This window comes from Passer montanus, unplaced genomic scaffold (assembly GCF_014805655.1).
Source record: "Passer montanus isolate IOZ18808 unplaced genomic scaffold, ASM1480565v1 scaffold35, whole genome shotgun sequence".
NCBI classification, from domain to species: Eukaryota; Metazoa; Chordata; class Aves; order Passeriformes; family Passeridae; genus Passer; species Passer montanus.
The window spans coordinates 6,203,774-6,221,228 of NW_024368263.1; the positions used below are offsets into that span (position 1 = coordinate 6,203,774).

The window sequence follows — 17,455 nt, forward strand, 5'->3', positions numbered from 1 at the left end:
CCAATGCTGACTGTAAACTCGCCGATGTCAGACTGATCTCCTTTATCTCAGTGGATGTCAGATTTATCTTTTCTCAAAAAGATGTCTTTATCTTTTCTCAGAATTAAGTTCAGCCCTACTTAAAAATTGAGTGAAAATTGCGGAAAGCGATAGGTTTTTAACAGGATTTTAATGTTTTTAACAAACTGATAGGTTTTAGAGTTCCAAATACAAATGTAACAGAGTTTTAGCCTCAGAATGTTTTACTGATTTCTTTTCCATCTGTGGAATAAACTGCAAGGAGTCTAAAAATTTAGGTGTTTCTTCCTGAAATCACATTGATAACAAGGATTTTGTGTAGGCATAGCTGGTTGCTAGGTTGCATTTCTAGTCAGTAATAAACAAAGGCAGATGATAAAGTAACTGAGTGACAGTGAGTGGTTTGCTGTGTTTTTTCATGGCGGATATTCATGTATTTGAGAATTTTAAAAATATGAATCAAGAATGTCCAGAATTTATTTTTAAGGTAGAATAAATAAATCAAGACTTGTTATTGACTCATAGGCAATGCTGTAAAGATAATTAACATTTCAGAAGGTTCAGGAGTGATTAATATCAAGGTGAAAAAATAAGTTTTTTAAAGAGGAAATATTCTTGTAATGGAATATGCTATTTATAGTGCATCTTTTAAAATTTTTAAATCTTATTATTCTTGCATAAAGCTCTTTATGTGAAGGGTAGCTATGAGTTCAGAACATCTAGGTGTGAAATCTGGCTGGCAAGGGCAGTGGTCTGGCCCTGGTAGGAGCAGAAATAGCAACAATTATCTCAGAGATGTTTTTTGTTTCATTTTAGGAAAACAGTTCAGAGTTTTGTTCCTCAGCACAGTACGAACACGGCACACATGCAAGCATAAGCAAACTCCAATTAAAAGGAAAGAGCAGTTACTGGAGGATTCAACAGAAGACTTGGATTATGGTTTTCTGTCTAATTACAAACTTCTCAACACTGCCATTACAAGAGCACAATCCTTGGTAGCTGTGGTTGGAGATCCTATTGCTTTATGTTCCATTGGAAGATGCAGGTACTTTCACTATGTTCCTTGGTTGATCAGGGCTAAGGGTACTGGAAAATGTGTTTATCTGTGACTGGTGGATTTAGGAAAGTGATGGTTGCCATCATATATGACAGGGAAAAATGTGAGATACCTACACCTGGCTATGACAAACTGTCTTTTCCTGTATTTATTGTTGCTCACATTTCCACTTAACAACTGAACATGCTTGATTTTACTTTCTAGTAGGGTTTTTTGTATACCTGTTACAATTTTTTATACAAATCAAGGTAATGCATAATTTGGAGTTTAAAATTGTGATTTGAATGTTATGGCAGTCGTAGGATGGTAGAAGACTTGAGAAACATTATTTATGTTTTGATAGGTCTTCATGACACTTGGAAAAACTCTTTAAGATTTGAGTGGATTTATATTTTGTAGACCTAAATGAAGAAATGTGAAAAATGCTGAGATATGTAAACACTTACGTTAAAGGTTCCAAGTTCTTGTTCTTCAAAGGGTTTTTTCCGATGGAAGGGCTGAAATTTTGAGATGATCAGAGATAAACCCTGCAGCTTATTCTCAAAGAGAGGAAACAGTGCACCGACTACATTATTAAAATAAAGCTAAAAATACATGTTAGTTGTTATATCTATGTTGTGTTCTACTTTCCTGAGCAATGCTTGTGCTACTGTGTTGAAAAGGGATGTGGTTTTCAAAGATTAGAGTTGAAAAAGCCAAATGGAATTCAAACCTTTGTTTACTGTATTTATGAAATATAACCTGAATTTCACCACTTCCCTGCTGGGGCCGTGTCAGGAGTGTCTGTACATGAGTGCAGTGATCTGCTTTAAATGGCTTCTAACATCTTACTGACAGGGAAATAATTGTTGTGGGTTTAATTCACTTTTCCCTTACCTGGTTGAGTTTTTTAGGCAAGGGTGGTTTATGGAATGAGCTGATGAGAAGGAGCCCCTGTGCCTCCCAAGTGCTCCTTCAAAATATTTGAAATAGGGCGTGCAAAAACTTAATAAAATAAAAATATAGGTTGTCAGCATGGTAAATAAATTACAGTGCTGGCAGTTAAGGATTGGGTTTGCATTTTGAAGACCAGCAGCTGTTTATGGATGTAGAGCTGCTCCAAATTATGAAACTGAAAGATAATTAAGAAACAAGGAGCACTGAAACTTTATTAAGATGTATCTTGAGCTTTCCCTTTAATACACCATTGTCTTGTTTCACTGAATAATTGAACATTCACTCTTTGAAAATAGTGCTGGAGGGGCTCAGGGAGGCTGCTGGGAAGATGGTTCTTTTTTAGTACAACAGGAGTAGAGAAGTCTGAAAGAAGTGACATTTTGTTAGGAAAAACAGACCTCAAAAAAGTTTAGAGTGTACTTGAATTTTATAAATATTCTAATACCTGTCAAAATGAGTCAAGACTGTAATGATAGTTGTAGAGAGCTTTGTGAAGTATGCCCAGGGTAATCATTACATTCCTGTGTGCTCCAGCTGGACTAGGCAGAGCTGTTTTGGCAGACACCCCCTTTAAACTCCCGAGCACACTCAGAGGCAGCAGGGTTTTATTCCCTGTTCTTACACCCCAGAACAAGTGTTCCATGTGTGGAGAGACTGCTTGGGGCATTCTCAGCAAAAGTGGATGGGTCTCAGTGGATTTGGGGTACTTGGCAGTAGGTTTGGTGACTGAATTGATTAATCAGAGGGAATCCCATCATTAAAGCATCCCGGTGATGCATTTAATTTTGGTTTTTAATTCTCATTTAAAACCTTGCAAGATCTATTTGCCTTAGAGCAAAATGCAGAAAAAGGGCCAGCTTGCATCCTGAATTTTAAAAGAGCATTTCTTGCCTCTATAAAATCACAGCAGAAATGGGCTTTTAGGGAAAACAATTTTGAATTCTTAAAAACATCAGTAGCATCACAGTATTCTTTCAAGACAGACATTTGTTCTTTCTCACAAAGTCAGGTACTCAGCAAAATGTGACACTGCTGGTACAATTAATGTGCAGCAAGCTCTCATTTTGCAGGTTTTGGGGAAAGAGCAGAGCTTGCTGATAGGCCAGACCTTATTACTGAAGGGTGAGCAAGCAGGAGTTATAGTCAAGCACACCTTTACTCTTGATGCTTTTGAAAGAGACAGCTCAGTCAGTTTTGTTGGGTTTTTTTTAAAGTGACATCTTCAGACCTTATTTAAATAACTTTTAAGCTTCAGTAACTTCACCCAAAAAGTTCCTTTGAAGGTTAAAAAAAAAAATCATAAGTGCAAAATTTTGTGTAGATCCTGCTGTGAATGTTAACCAGAAAAAAAAGACTTTTTTTTTATAAAGCAGGAGAAAGACATGTCATGAGAGAGCAGAAGACAGGGAGGAATGTTCTTTTATTACATGGTTTAAAAAACCCCTCCATCCTCCAGAAAGTTGGAAACAGAATTTTCATCGACAAGTTATGCATCATCTGGTGGTTGTTTTCCTAGCTCAAAAATACTTCTGTATGTTATGGAGAAATCTGACATGCACTAAAATTCATGCTTTTGTTTGTTTTCCACTAGAGGATCTCAAAGAATCTCTAATTTTCACTTGTCTCTGAAGTGTTTCACAAGAGTGGTTTTGAGGGCATATCTCAAAACCCTTTGTATTGTTTTTTCTTGGCTTTGCTATTGTTACACTGAAGGATCTGCCTAAATGCAGAGAATGTTCTTGACAACTTCTGGGACTGAGAGTCTGTGTAATTCCTGTCGCTATTTGAGCTTCAGTAAATGCCTTAAGTCATACATTCCAGAATTTTAAGCATGGAGTTTGCTGGTTTTGGTTTTCTAGGAAAAAGTTCTGGGTTGGAGCTGTCCATGGCATTAATACCAAAGGTGGTACCAGCCAGTGCTGTGACCTGCTGCATGTGGACAGGGCTGTGTGTCCGTTTGGAGTGGCTGGGGAGCTTTGCCCTGTGCTGTGGGGCTCAGCTGCAGGGTGGATGGATTGGTGTGTAAAATGAGCACACACAAACAATAAAAATGTCCCACAGTTACATCAATCTGTTTTCTTTTTAATAACAGCCATTGAGCCTTCCTCACTCTTTGTAAAAATCATTTCCATAGGAAATTCTGGGAAAGGTTCATTGCCCTGTGCCACGAGAACGAGAGTCTTCATGGCATCACATTTGAGCAGATCAAAGCTCAGCTGGAAGCTCTGGAGTTGAAGAAAACCTACGTGTTGAACCCTCTGGCCCCCGAGTTCATCCCGCGAGCGCTGCGGCACCAGCACTCCGCCAACCCCAGCAAGCAGCAGCAGTCACCTCCGAAGGTACAGTGTTCCTGGGGATGCCTGCTGTCAGCAGAACCTAGAGAAACAGCGTGAAAGGTTTATGGAACAAGCTGTTTGCTTTAAAATTGCATCAGTGCAATGATATGAATGCAGACTGCAGAGGGATCCTCAGCGTTTGCAAGTGAAAGCTCTAGACTTGTGTTATCATAGAGTTTTTAGCAGCTTGGGGTTGTCCAAGCCTTGTTTCCTTACTGCAGCTCACCTTGGCCTGTTCACTGGCAGTTTTGCAGTGACCCTGGAGAACTTCAGCTCTGGAAAGTCAGCATTTAGATAAACCAGATTAAACCCTCTGAGGAAGAGCCAGTCCGTGTCCCAAGCTGTGCTCTGACTGTACCTCAAGAAACAACAGGTTGATAAAGACAATGACGAGGAGTAAAAGCATCCTTTTCATTAAAATAATAGCCAAAAGGGATTTGGTTTGGTCTAAAAATCACATTTAAAATTCAAGGACTTAAGTTATGTAAGATAATTTTTGATGTAATTAAAAATATGTTGTAAACTGGTTTATTGCATAGATTAGCTTAGTGATAATGTCCTTCAGAAGACCAGATTTCATTAGCATCAAGAGGACAGAAAGATAAAATTACCTCTGAGTGGTAATTTCATCAGCTCTTTTTATAAAAGCAGGTGAAGAAGTGATGAAAATATATAGCTTCCTTAGGATGATAAAGAAAAACCACTAAATTTTAGAGCTTTCTTGGGGGGTGATATATTAGTAATGAATTCTGTTTTAATAGTTCTTTGTAGTTTATATCAAAATCATTTGGGTTGTAATTTAATTAAATTGTGTTTAGAGATGGAACTGAAATGCAGGTTGTCAGCTTTGTGATGAACTCAGTGTACAGGAAGGAAGAACTGCACATATTTCCCATAGCTTTGCATTTTTGTTCCAGGCTGTATCATTGAAATGAAATTTTTACAGCAGGTTTTTTTAATACAAAGAGGAAAGCTTTCCCTTTGGCAGTCCTTCCCAAAAGGGAGCTTGTAAGGGAGAACATTTGGTTTCTTCATCAAGATGCATGAATTACTTTCTCAAACAAACACCAGATTTCTAAAGCTTCTAGTCATGTGTCAAAACACTGGGCCTACAGAAAACCAGAAATTACAAAATTGTCTTTAAAAGCTACTGCTGTACTCTCATTTTTCATGAGCTCTTCAGTTTTTTCCTTAATAATAGAATATCATTATTAATACTTTTAGTTTCCTAAATGAAAAAAAAAAGGACTTGAGAATGCAGGTACAGTACATTTAGGAAAAAAGGGGGAGTGAGTGTTGGGGAAAGTGAGAGTCTTGTAAGTAGACAGCTCTGTTTATTTTGCTTTAGTTTGTTGGTAAACTAAGCCCTTGTGCTGTTCCAACTGCCAACACTCTATTTTCATCCTAAGATCTGAAGTGTTTGAGCCACCTGTATCACAATTCTAAATAAAATCTTCCCTCTGAATGCCACTGACAGGTAGTAAGTGTGTGCAGTAAGAGCAGAGCAGTGAGCAGGTAATAATCAAATTCCCTGAGAATACAGCTGGGATCAGGGATGCATTTCCCTTTGCTCAAGTGTTAAAAGCAGATGGTTGGTTTTGCTTACTTTAGACATCCTGAGCACAGTATACTTAACATTAAAAATGAAGGATTAAAACCTAGTGCTAGTGCATTTTGTAGCACAAGAAATAAAACCAGTCTTCAATACAGTGTTGTGAGTTTATGGACATTGTGCAAGTCAGGGCTTGTCTTGCACATGTGCTGAAAAGTGGTTTTGTACAAGCAGCACTTCTTATTCAGCAGAATTGCTCCTGGATTTATGTAGGGACATCAAAAACCTACAAAAACCTCTCTGCTGTTTAGATTTTAAAGAAGGAAAACGTTTCAGTCTTGTCTGAGGGCAGCAGCCAGCATGGAGCTGTGAGGGCAGGGCCTTGTCCTGTGCTTGTGTGGCTTGGCTGGCATGGCAGTGGGAAGCAGGGCTGGAGCTGCATGGGGACAGCTTTTATTGGAGGTGATGATGTGGAAAGGGAAAGTTTCCAGAACTCAGAGCTTCCCTGGGGGGACTTCACGTACAGTAAATGAAGCTCTGAGTTTACAACTTTGCTACCTCCCACTCACTGCCTGCCAGCTTTGGTCTGGGTTCAGGCACTTAAATCAGGGTGCATCATCACCCCAGACATTTCCTGCAGTCAGGGAGGATCACAGGTCAGGATAAATCTCTGGAGAACTCTCTCTACTCCTGTTTGTTGACTAAAGGGGGATCCAAGGAATGACAGGGCTGTTAGCTGCCTGCACTCACCCAGATCTTGGTCTCAGCTTCCTGAGAACCTTTATGTAATGTGGATTTTTATATTCCAAAGGTGGAGTGAGTTTTTAGAGGAAACTGAGTGCGTTCGTGCTCCAGTGTTGTCTGTCACCATCAGTTCTAGGGTAGGTTTAGGTATTCTGGAGATGGGTGGGGACATGAACCTTGGTGTGAAAATCTTTGAGAAATAACAATTGAGTTTCATAAGAGACTGTTAGAAAATTGCTAAGCCTTCAAAACTGTGAGGAGAAAAAGAAAAAGAAAAGGGAGCAACTCCCTTTGCCGACTTCCTGTGGCCCCAGCTGACTTTTATTTACCAGTCTGATCCAGGGGCATACTGAAGCTCCCAGTGAGCAGGACAGCCCCTCTTACAAACTTAGGTCATTATTTTCTTACAAGTTTATGTAAGTATGTAGTATATCAGTTTGAAAAATATGGCACCTATAAAATACAGGTCTGACAGCTTAGATCAGAGGTTTGTGCACATGCTGCTTGCCTCTGACATTGTAACAGGTACAGAAATGCTGTGTGCTGGCCATCAGTGATTAAGGCTATAGCTCCTCCACGTTTTTAGATTGAATCTTTCTCTGCTGAATAAACAGGCTTCCTTTGTTTAAGTGCTGCAATGAAAAGCAATTACTATTTTATTTTTCCATAATTCATTTTTCAAATGAGAGGAAAATTTGGAGACCAGTTCTTTAATCTGGTTTATGCATGAGTCAACATTGTCAAACAACCTGTCTTTGTACCCTGACTAATTTGCTCAGAGTGCTGGAAAACTGCCTAGACTTATCTCCTGGGCAAGAAAAGTTTTGCAGCATCAAAGCGTTTCTAGATTTATTTTAAATTTGTGAACGTACTTAGGTCCAGATTAAGTAAAGTATTTCTGTGCTGTAAAGGACTTGAGAGCATGCTGGCAGTGGAATAAGTGCTCACAGTTTATGAATATTAACTAATTAGTTGATGCTGCAAACTCATGAGAAAGTAGGAGGGATAACTCAGGTCTGTTAAAATCCTTTTGTAATGTTTCACCAAGGAAGAGCAGTTTCCCCCAGCACTGGGGTTCTCTTCTGTCCTGTATTGCACTTTTGGGGAGCAGTCACAGAGGAGCCACAGCCCAGAAGCTGATAAATGAGATGGGCAGGGAGACAGTGCCTCATGGGCTGGGTGAGCACCTGAGTAAAGCTGGGGGCAGCTCCTTTGTCTCCAGCATTCCTGAGCTGGAGCCTGGAGCAGAAAATGGATCATGCTTCCACTGAAGCTGCCATGGCAGAGGGGTGCTGAGGGTTACATTGGTGCTGGGTGCTGCTCCTGCAAGATGTGGGACAGTGGGAAATAAAATGGTGAGAAAAGAAACTCAAAATATCTGCTGGAACTCTCTTTGCATCTGAAAACAGGCCTTGGGAGAGGGTTTTCCCAGGGGGAGTTGTAATGACCCACTGGTTAATTGAATTAGTGGTGTTTTATGTCCAGCTTTGCGAATTCATAGGCAGGTGGTGGAACTGAATGGTTGAATGTGTAAGAATAAACTGTTGGGCTGACTCCTTTCAAACTCTGTTTTATGTTTAATTATCATGTCCACCTGAAATAAAAAGCTTTGGTTTGTGTAAGAATGCAAAGATCACTATTGTTGGGTTTTTTTTCCTTTAAAGGGCAAGGTCCATCATCATAACCAGAATGACCATTTCCCACCTGATGGAATTGGTGAGTGCCTCTGCAGTTCCTGGGGAATCCCTGAGCCCAGTGAAGTGACAGTAGTGTGACATACATTGAGTATCTGGTCTCTTCTCTGTTTGAAAGCCATTTACTTGTTGTTTGCATGTGGGAATCGGATCACAGACTGTTAAGTGGACGTTTGGTATTTCAGGGCTCACCCTTTATAGGTGTTGTGTGCACTTATTTTAAAGTTTTAACACAAACACAGTTGTTAGCCTTTAAAAAAAATAGCTGTGTTTGAAATTCATGTACAGCCCTGTACCCAGGGTATTTGCACTAGAAGGGTTTGGACATTATTTTGCATGCACTGCTTTCTGAGGTACTTTGAAGTTGAATTGTGCTGTCATACATCCAGATATTACTGATCATACCTTTGCAAGCTGAATAATTTTGTTATTAATTTGGAAAAGCATTAGATAGAGCTTGTCTTCCCTACTAAAGAAAGGAGGGTTATTTTAGTTTTTGTTCAGTGCTTACAGCCACCCTGACTGTCAGCATATTTAATTGGTTTGGGACATTCTTTCATTAATGCACTTACCAGCTACCTGTTTCTCTGGATCTCAACTTGTATTTTCTGCCTCTTCAAATTCTTGAAATGGAATACAGGATTTGATTAATGCTTTCTCTTGGTGCATCAGACCTGTGCTGTTAGAGAGTTGCACACTTACTTTATCAAGATAGATACTGTTAGGTTGAAAAAACAAAGAAATGATCATCTTCATGTTCTTTTTGTGTATTTATCTTCTTTTTTGGTATGTATATATCTTTTATTTTTATCTTTATTTTCAGTTCAGCCCAATCCTTCTGTTCTAATTGGAAATCCTATCCGAGCATATACTCCTCCCCCTCCTCCTCTGGGACCTCACCCCAATCTGGGGAAATCTCCAAGTCCTGTTCAAAGGATAGATCCACACACTGGGACAAGTATTCTATATGTACCTGCTGTCTATGGAGGAAATATGGTCATGTCTGTGCCTTTGCCTGTAAGAATTCATTTTCTGTTTCTCCCCCCTCCCCGCCTCAGTTGTTGTGTGCACATAAATGTATGGCAAAATCACGTAGTGAATTTCTTGCAGGTTTTTTTCAGCACTCCAAATCTCTGGGCTTTGCTGGCTTTAGGAGTGGCAGGGCAGAGGACAACCAGGAAATAAGGACCTGAAAGCTTTGCTCCCCCAAATAACTCCAGGCAGGCTAAAAGCAATTTCATGTTCGTGTAATTTGGTGTGTTTTAGGCACACCAGTGGAATCTGTCTCATCTGACTTGAGACACCTGCCTCTGAATTATTTGCCTGGTTCAGTTCTTAATCATTGGAGAGACCTCAGTGATTCACACCAAGTTTGTTTCTCTTTATTGGCGTCACACAGCAAATTACAAGTTTTGGATGTCTGCAGTGCAAGGTGTCTGAAGTGAAGTGATAAGAAAAATAAGCATAATGGGATGTTTTTCCCTTCCAGAGCCTCATAGTGAACCAGTTTCCTCTCCAATCCCTTCCCTTAATGACATTTGGGAACAGAATGAAGATCTCTAAGCAGGTCTTTTAGGCTACATTTATGCATGGAATTTTGGATTACAAATCAAACTGTCCCACCAAAATTTGCACACGTTAAAGAAGCAGTCTCTGCTTTATTTTTCCCCTTCCCAGCAACATATTCCAGGAGGAAAATGCAAGGAAAGAACAAAGGCTGCAGAAGCTTGTGGACTAGCATGTCTGTGTTGTACACAGCTCCTGAAGACTGTGGCAAGGATGTGGAACCCACAGATGCAGATGTGTTTAATTCCATTCATAATGCTAAATGTTGGAATACGGCTAATTTGTTTTTTTCCAATAATTATGAGTCCTCTGTTGTAATTTGGGTTATGGATGCTGAACAGGGGACTTGCTGTAGTTTCAGTTTTGTGTCTTAGATCAGCTGGCAGCTGTAAATTGGTTTTCTTTGTAGGCCAAGGAATTTTCCTTTTTCCAAGCTTACTAGAAATCTGCATTTGATGGATAAATTTAAATGCAATGAGAAGGCCAGCAGCTGTATCTTTGTCATGCTTGCTCACATTATATTAATATCACACCAAGGTAATTTAAAAGGCTCTGTCGTATTGTTCCAAGGTTAATATACTTTTTATGTGTTTCCAATCAAAAGAAATGTATTAAAAACAAGTATTTTGAACTCACCTTCCCTGAGGATGGATTTTTAAATAATTAAGCGGGAAGACTGAAGTACTAATGAGACTGCTACTTTTGAAAAGAAGCTTGGAGGTGATTTGGGGTTGTACAGATGCAGTAGTAGCCTAAAGCTGAAGTTCAAAGTGCACATTTCAGGGGCAAACAGTAATTTAAAAAAAAGAATTGGATGAAAGTTGTTACACTTGAAACAAGCAGGAACTGAAGTAAAATGTGTTTATGTTCACGGAACATAAAATGATGTCTTTGTTTAATGCAGTTTCCATACTCAAGGTAAAAGCTAGAGGAGGTTGTCTGCTGCCATCCCTAAAGGATGCTGTGGCAGCCTCAGTGTTGGGGATGACTTTCCCTGCACTCTCCTCTTGTTCATAGATTTCCCTTCTTTTAATAAATTCCCTACAGGACGAGTTTGAACTCATTTGATGCAGAGCTGTCTTCCTTAGCATTCTTTTTAGCAATAAACTTGAAGGCATTGTAAAAAATCCTGACTTTGTACCTCCTTTCAGGAGGTGGATTTTGCTTTGACTGCAGTACATATGTCATTGTACTTTGGAGGTGATTCCTGTCACTGCTCACCTGTGGGCACTCTCTGGGTTCCACCAGGAGTCCTGGGAGCTTCACTGAGTGTCCTGGGGTGCAGAGGTGGGCACAGCCCCTCCTGCTGTGGCTCAGATCCCAGCACTGGCTGCTGCAAGGTCTGGTCCTCACCTTTGAGGCTTCTCTCTCTGTCCCCTCAGAGCCACAGCCCAATGTCTCGTGGCTGCCAAGAGAAAGGGCTTTGGATTTGTTTGAACTTCACCATTTCTATTTAATAGAGAAGGGTTTAATCTGAAGTTTATTACACTACAATTTGTCCATCAGTCTTTTCTCTCTGAACTTCGAAACCACTGAAACAAGAATGGGTTTTGATAGAAAAATTTTTGCCCAGGGTTCTCCTCGAAAATCTGTGCCCTTGTTTTGCCTGTCCTTAGAGCTCTCCCCTCCCAGCACCAGCTGTAGTTGTGTCTAAGTGTGTCAGGTCATCTGGTGCTTGAAAAGCTCTTGTCACTGACCTAATATCAGCATGCTTGTTACCACTGCCTTTAATTTAATGTACCAGTAACAGACTGCATATCTTTTTTTTTTTAATTTTAATTTTTATTTTAATTTTTGTTTACACATAGGTACCATGGACGGGGTATCAGGGTAGGTTTGCAGTCGACCCTCGCCTCATTACTCACCAAGCAGCCATGGCATATAACATGAACCTGTTACAGGCACACGGGCGAGGGTCTCCGATCCCCTATGGCCTGGGCCACCACTCCCCTGTTAGCCTGGGACAGCAGCAGCTCCCACACCAGGACAAGGAGCAGCACGAACAAACTCGAAATGGTCAGTGCTTGGAATGCCTCTGCAAGCTGCTCTGCTTTGGGGGGAGCTTCTGCTTGAAATGGAGCTGGAGAAAGGACTTTCCTTCCTCCATCCTTTCTGTCCTTCACCCTTCCTCCCTAATCGAGGGACCCACAGATGGGGGAAATAACCTGCAAATAGAATAGCTGGGATATTGTGAAATTCAGAAGGAATGGGAGGTGGGAAGGGGTGTTGAGGGTGTAATCGTTCCATCTCCCTTCCACAGTACTGCTGATGTTATTTGCAATTAACTTGGAAGAACTACTTAGTGGTTATTAATGAACAAAGTGTACAGATTAGAGGGAAAGCGTTATTTAGGTAGATGATACTAAATGTCTGTGGTGCTGTAAATGGCATACTAATAAGTCAATTTTCCTGTGTCTGGGGGGGGGAAATCTCAAAATACTAATTTTTCTATTGAAACTAAATAATTTTGTAAATGTTTTTAGGTAAAAGTGAAAACACTGCTGGACCTGAAATCAGTAAAATTCGAACACCTGAGAAGAAACCTCTGGAATCCAAGCAGGTGGGTTTCTGTTGTCTGGGTAGCTGGTTTGGCTCATTTGTTTATTTTTTGGGGATTTGGGTATTTTTGTTTGTTTGTTATTTCACACTCTCTTAATGAATTTAATCATTCTGTTTAGTCATTCATTCATTTAGTCAAACCGAAATGTTTTTATTTCAATTTTTTAAACGCTTATTCCCAACACCTTGTACTCTCCTTTTGCAGGTTGATTTAGAAGCAAACCCTCAGCAGAGAAGCCCCGAGTCCCGTTCCAGTGTTGCTTACCCCAATGCTAAATTCCACCGCAAAGACAACCCCAACCCCAGGCAGCTGAACCTGCACCTGACCCCGCCCCACTCCCAGTTCGCAGTTCCCAGCCGCCACTTCCAGCACCTCTCCCAGATCCCGAGGCAGCCGTACCCTCTGCAGCAGCAGCAGCAGCAGCAAAACCTCTTAAGCCAACAGCAAAATCACTTGCCTGAACAGCCCAACCAAATGCCACCCCAGCAGAGCCAGGTAGTTCAGCAGCATAATCACTTGAACCAGCAGCCTCCACCACCTTCGCAGCTTTCCCCTGCTTTCCAGGCAGGCCCCAGCCAGTCCTTTTTTAATAATCCCATTCCCCACCGACCACATTCTCCTGCTGTAGATGCTGTGATTTCAGAACAACACCCCCCACCTCTGTTACAAGAAGTCAATAATCCTTTGAGGCCTATTGCACAGCACAACCCAGTTCTGCCAACCCACTTGAACAACTTCATTGAAGAGAATCCATCAGGAATGCCCTTAGGGGACACTTTAGGTAGGTGACTTTTCTTTATTTAAATTCAGAGTGTGCAATTATAACTGCATTGAAGTGAGAATGAAGGAGGTATTTACCTTTTTCAGGCATATTGCTCTGAATTGGGTCATTGTTGGGTTAGTTTCCATAAGTAATGTCATTGAGCATAATTTGCTGCTTGAGGCATGTTTGAATATTCAGCACTTTATTAGAAGATTCATGTTTATATGATTTTCCATATGATTTAAATAACCAGGTTATGCACTGCAATGCAGTTAGTATATAATAGACCCTGGAATAAACTGTATAAAAAGTATTCTTTCTTTTTTTTATTCTGACATAAAGATCTTTAAAAAGGGGCATTAGATAAAATTTTTTTTTAAAACTATTTTTGTAGATCGTATGCATGGAAATGTAGCTTTGGAAACAATAAGGCAGCAACAACAAGCCAGGTTACAGCAATGGAATGAACATAATGCCTATCTCAGTCAAGGCACTATTCCATATCAACACCATCACCATCCTCATCTACCACATCTTCCTCAGCAACCAATTGGATTACATCAACAGCAGCAAGTTAGGGCAAACTGGAAACTTGCCAGTAATACAGAAGATGAAACAGAGGCAACATATTCAAGGTATTTGTTTACTGAGTCATCAGAGCTTGTGTAAAATTGAGCAGTGGGCACCTATCTGTAACACTGTGATCAAGTGCAAGGCACTTAAAGGTATTGCTTTTTGCTGCTGTTATTATGAAGGTTAAAATAGTTGGCAGGCTGACTTACAACTATGCTTTTATTATGTGTTATGCTTTATTCTGTTAGTATATTGGGTAGTAAAGCTGTAGTGGAAAAATATTTTTATGGAGCTTTTCAGTGCTGTATTTATGGAATGAGGAATGGATAGAGAGTAACAACCTTGTGTTTTATGAAAGAGGTGTCTGAGTGTAGTTAAGGCCTATTTAAGTTGTAAATTCTTCAATTTGAAGTAGCAGTCTGAGATTTGTGTGCTTGAAAAGAAACAAAACGGCCCCTCCCTAAACACTGCTCCCCAGTGAAACCTAAACTTTCCTTCCTTTTCAAAAAGCCTTTGCTTTAAAAGCAGATTTTTTAAAAAAATGCTTGTATTTGAGATGGAGCTTTAGGGGGCAAGAAAGGAAGCTGTTGAACATCAACAGAAAAATGGTTCCAGTGGTCATCAACTTTAATCATGTATATTGTAAAGGCTGGATTTTTAAATTGCCTCTGTTTACTGTCATCTCCCACTATGCTTTCTTTTCCATCTGGTTTGTTATAGCCATGGTAAAGCATCTAAATGACCTCTTAGCTGACTCTTTGAAGTGCTGAATTGAATTGACCTTTTGAAGAAGTTTAGAAGTATATTGTGCAAGTGAGGGGAGTCCCTGATTGTTCTGGCTTTCGCCTTGAATGGGGTTAAAATTGTCTTTAACTGTGTGAACTTTTTACTTTGTGTAGTAAAGCAGGAAATCCTTACCTTTAGTTGTCTCTTAAGAGATAACAAAAAATTGATTCTTCTGACTGGAAAGGAAATCTCAAGAGTTATTAAAACTTTGAGATGATTCAGGTGGGTATTTCATCCAATTAATCCTCTTGTGCCTAATTTCTGATTGCTCAGTCACATCCTTTGAAGTTAGGGTCAGCAAGTGCAAAGATGAGAATATTTAAATTCAGTGTTCTGTTCTCTGAGTGTTCTACACCTCAAAAAGAGCGAGATTTCAGCAAAACTTCTTTTTTTTTCCCTCTTTCCCTGCTGCATTTCTTGCGTGGGTGCAGATTCCAGGAGCTGCTCCGGGAGCTGTCGCAGCGCGATCCCAGCGAGAGCCGGGACGGCGCCGAAATGCCGCCGCCCCAGTCGAGACTGTTGCAATACAGACAAGTCCAGCCCCGGAGCCCACCAGCACTCCCTTCTCCTTCCTGCAACTCCAACCACAGCGCCCACTTCCCCAACTTCACCGAGAACAGCAGAGACATTGAACTGCCCACTAACCCAGCATTTCAGCAGCATTTACCCCAAATGTACAACCCCCCTTTCTCAATGCCATCCGAACACATAACCCCGTCTCCCTTGAAATACCTGCAACCTGATGGGTCCTGGACTTACGCTAACCTGCAGCAGAATCACCTCCTGGGGCAGGGCTTTCACTATGGAATACCTCCACTGCCCCACAGGTCGCAGCAAAGCCCTTTTATACAAATCCAGAATCATCAGCACGCAGTCGGTCAGGAGCCATTTCATCCACTCGCATCTCGAGCAGTTTCTGCTTCTTCGCTCCACAGCTTAGAAGAGGTGGGTGTTCTGTCTGCTCTGCACTTGTCCTCTCGTTGTAATATCAAAGAATGTTGTGAAGTGGTCGTGAATGCAAAACACCTCACTCATTAGAAGCTCACAGTGGGAATTTCTGTGAGGTGGAATCTCTGCGTCTCTGCTGTTCTCCCTGAGCAGATCCGTGGTTCTTGTTGCTGTAGGTGTAACATTTTCTCTGCTCGATGGGAAGCCTTGGCTTTTGGAACATTACTCTGAGGTTTCATGCAGTCATTGCTCTGTGTCTGTGTGTGATTTATCTGCAGTGAAAATCAACCAGAGCCCAGGTGGCAGCTCTGGTCAGCCAGCTGGGATCACCCAGCTCAGTGTTGAGCTGTGCATATGCTTGAGTTCCATCTCATAAGAGACCAGAGCTGTAGAGTTGTTCCAACATGGTCCAAATCCTGATTTCATAATCCCACCCTGCCTGCATTAATTTGATACAAAGCCTGATTTCATAATCCCACCCTGCCTGCATTAATTTGATACAAAGCCATCCTGTGTGCTGGAAACCAGAGACATCCAGCTGTGCTGCCTGAGGCTGGCTCCAGCACCCCCTGCCACGCACAGCTGGCTCTGTCCCTCTCCCTCTTCCCTTGTCCTGGGCTCTGAGGAGGTGTGCCAGCACACACAGCTAGGACAGGTCATGTTTTGAACAGGAGGTTTTAATCCCTGTTGGAATCTGAGGTGCTGAGGAGTGTTTGATGTGCAAACACGGAGTATCCTGGAGCCAGGTTGCATTCCAGGAATGTGAGAATTAATATTCTCACTGAGTGCATGTAATCCAATATTTGTACATAAGTGGCTTGTTCTGTGATGCATTTCTGTTAAGGTTTTTACAGAAGCTGGGGAGGGAGCCTTGCTCATTGCTGTCTCACACAATACATACTTAATTTGTTTATCAACTTCTGAAAACAGAAAATATTTAGTTTATGAGCCTGAGAAAAATAACTAAAATTGAATTTCAGTGCATTTTACAAATTCCTATCTTAGACAGATCCAGAGAGGTTAATGGAGTCCTCAGGCCCAGCCAGAGCTGTAGTAAGGTTTGAGTTTATAGACATTTAGAAATTTGCTGTCTCACTCCATTAAGTCATACCACCCTGTATAAAATCTAATACTTTGTGACAACAGTTAATGCTGTCAGTACAGCGGGACATAGGAACAATGGCTTTTCAGCAGTAATAAACCAATAAATATTCCTATAGAGCTTGTGACAGTTCCTGCTATCTGAAGACAAATAGAGTGAGCCTTTATGTAATTAGTGCAAATTCAGTTTAGTTCTTATTTCTTCTTCCTTTCAAAATATGTGACAGAAATGCCAAATGCAGTAAAAGTGTTGCAAGACAGAGACTTGCTTATAAACTTTCCAAAACTGCTGCTCCAGCTGGTAGGTGGGACTGAATGCACAAAGAAATCAAAATGGGGTTTTAGGTGTGTTTTTGACAGACGTCCCTCAGACAAGGCACTTGCCAGGGCAGATTTCTTGACTTTTGGTACCCTTACTAAACTGTTTCCTCAATCACTACTTATAAAGCTGTTAATTGACTTGATACTTGAAAGCTTTTGCATGTGTTCAGTCAAACCAGATCTGAACTGCACATCAAAGGGAATACTGGAGTTATTCTGTATGGTCCTGTACTTGCAAGTGTCCAGAACTTGACAAATTCCTGATTGCTTACCAAAATAGCCCTTTTAAACTCAGTGAATGTATGCTTTTTGGGTTGATTTGGGCAATAATTTCTTTTTGTCTGTTTATTTGTTGTTGAAGAATTTCCTTAGGGGAGTGGATTGTCAGGATATCCAAGTGTTGATCCCTTGATTGTGGCGACAGAAATAAGATATAACAATTTCCTTTCATGCACCTTTTTCTCCTGTCTAATTTTTGTAGGTGATATAGTAACAATAGT

At 40.8% G+C, this 17,455-nt stretch overlaps 1 protein-coding gene across 4 annotated transcripts in view; it reads left to right on the top strand.

The window, feature by feature from the left end:
• HELZ (helicase with zinc finger) overlaps window positions 1–17,455 on the top strand; it is an 85,262-nt gene that overhangs the window by 61,023 nt on the left and 6,784 nt on the right. For all 4 annotated transcript variants that reach the window (XM_039715906.1, XM_039715908.1, XM_039715909.1 and 1 more), the window contains 9 exons: window positions 835–1,063; window positions 4,146–4,350; window positions 8,308–8,359; window positions 9,161–9,354; window positions 11,712–11,919; window positions 12,387–12,463; window positions 12,668–13,244; window positions 13,621–13,861; window positions 15,017–15,530. In XM_039715906.1, the coding sequence (XP_039571840.1) occupies window positions 835–1,063; window positions 4,146–4,350; window positions 8,308–8,359; window positions 9,161–9,354; window positions 11,712–11,919; window positions 12,387–12,463; window positions 12,668–13,244; window positions 13,621–13,861; window positions 15,017–15,530 (2,297 nt within the window). The remainder of the gene's footprint in view (window positions 1–834; window positions 1,064–4,145; window positions 4,351–8,307; window positions 8,360–9,160; window positions 9,355–11,711; window positions 11,920–12,386; window positions 12,464–12,667; window positions 13,245–13,620; window positions 13,862–15,016; window positions 15,531–17,455) is intronic.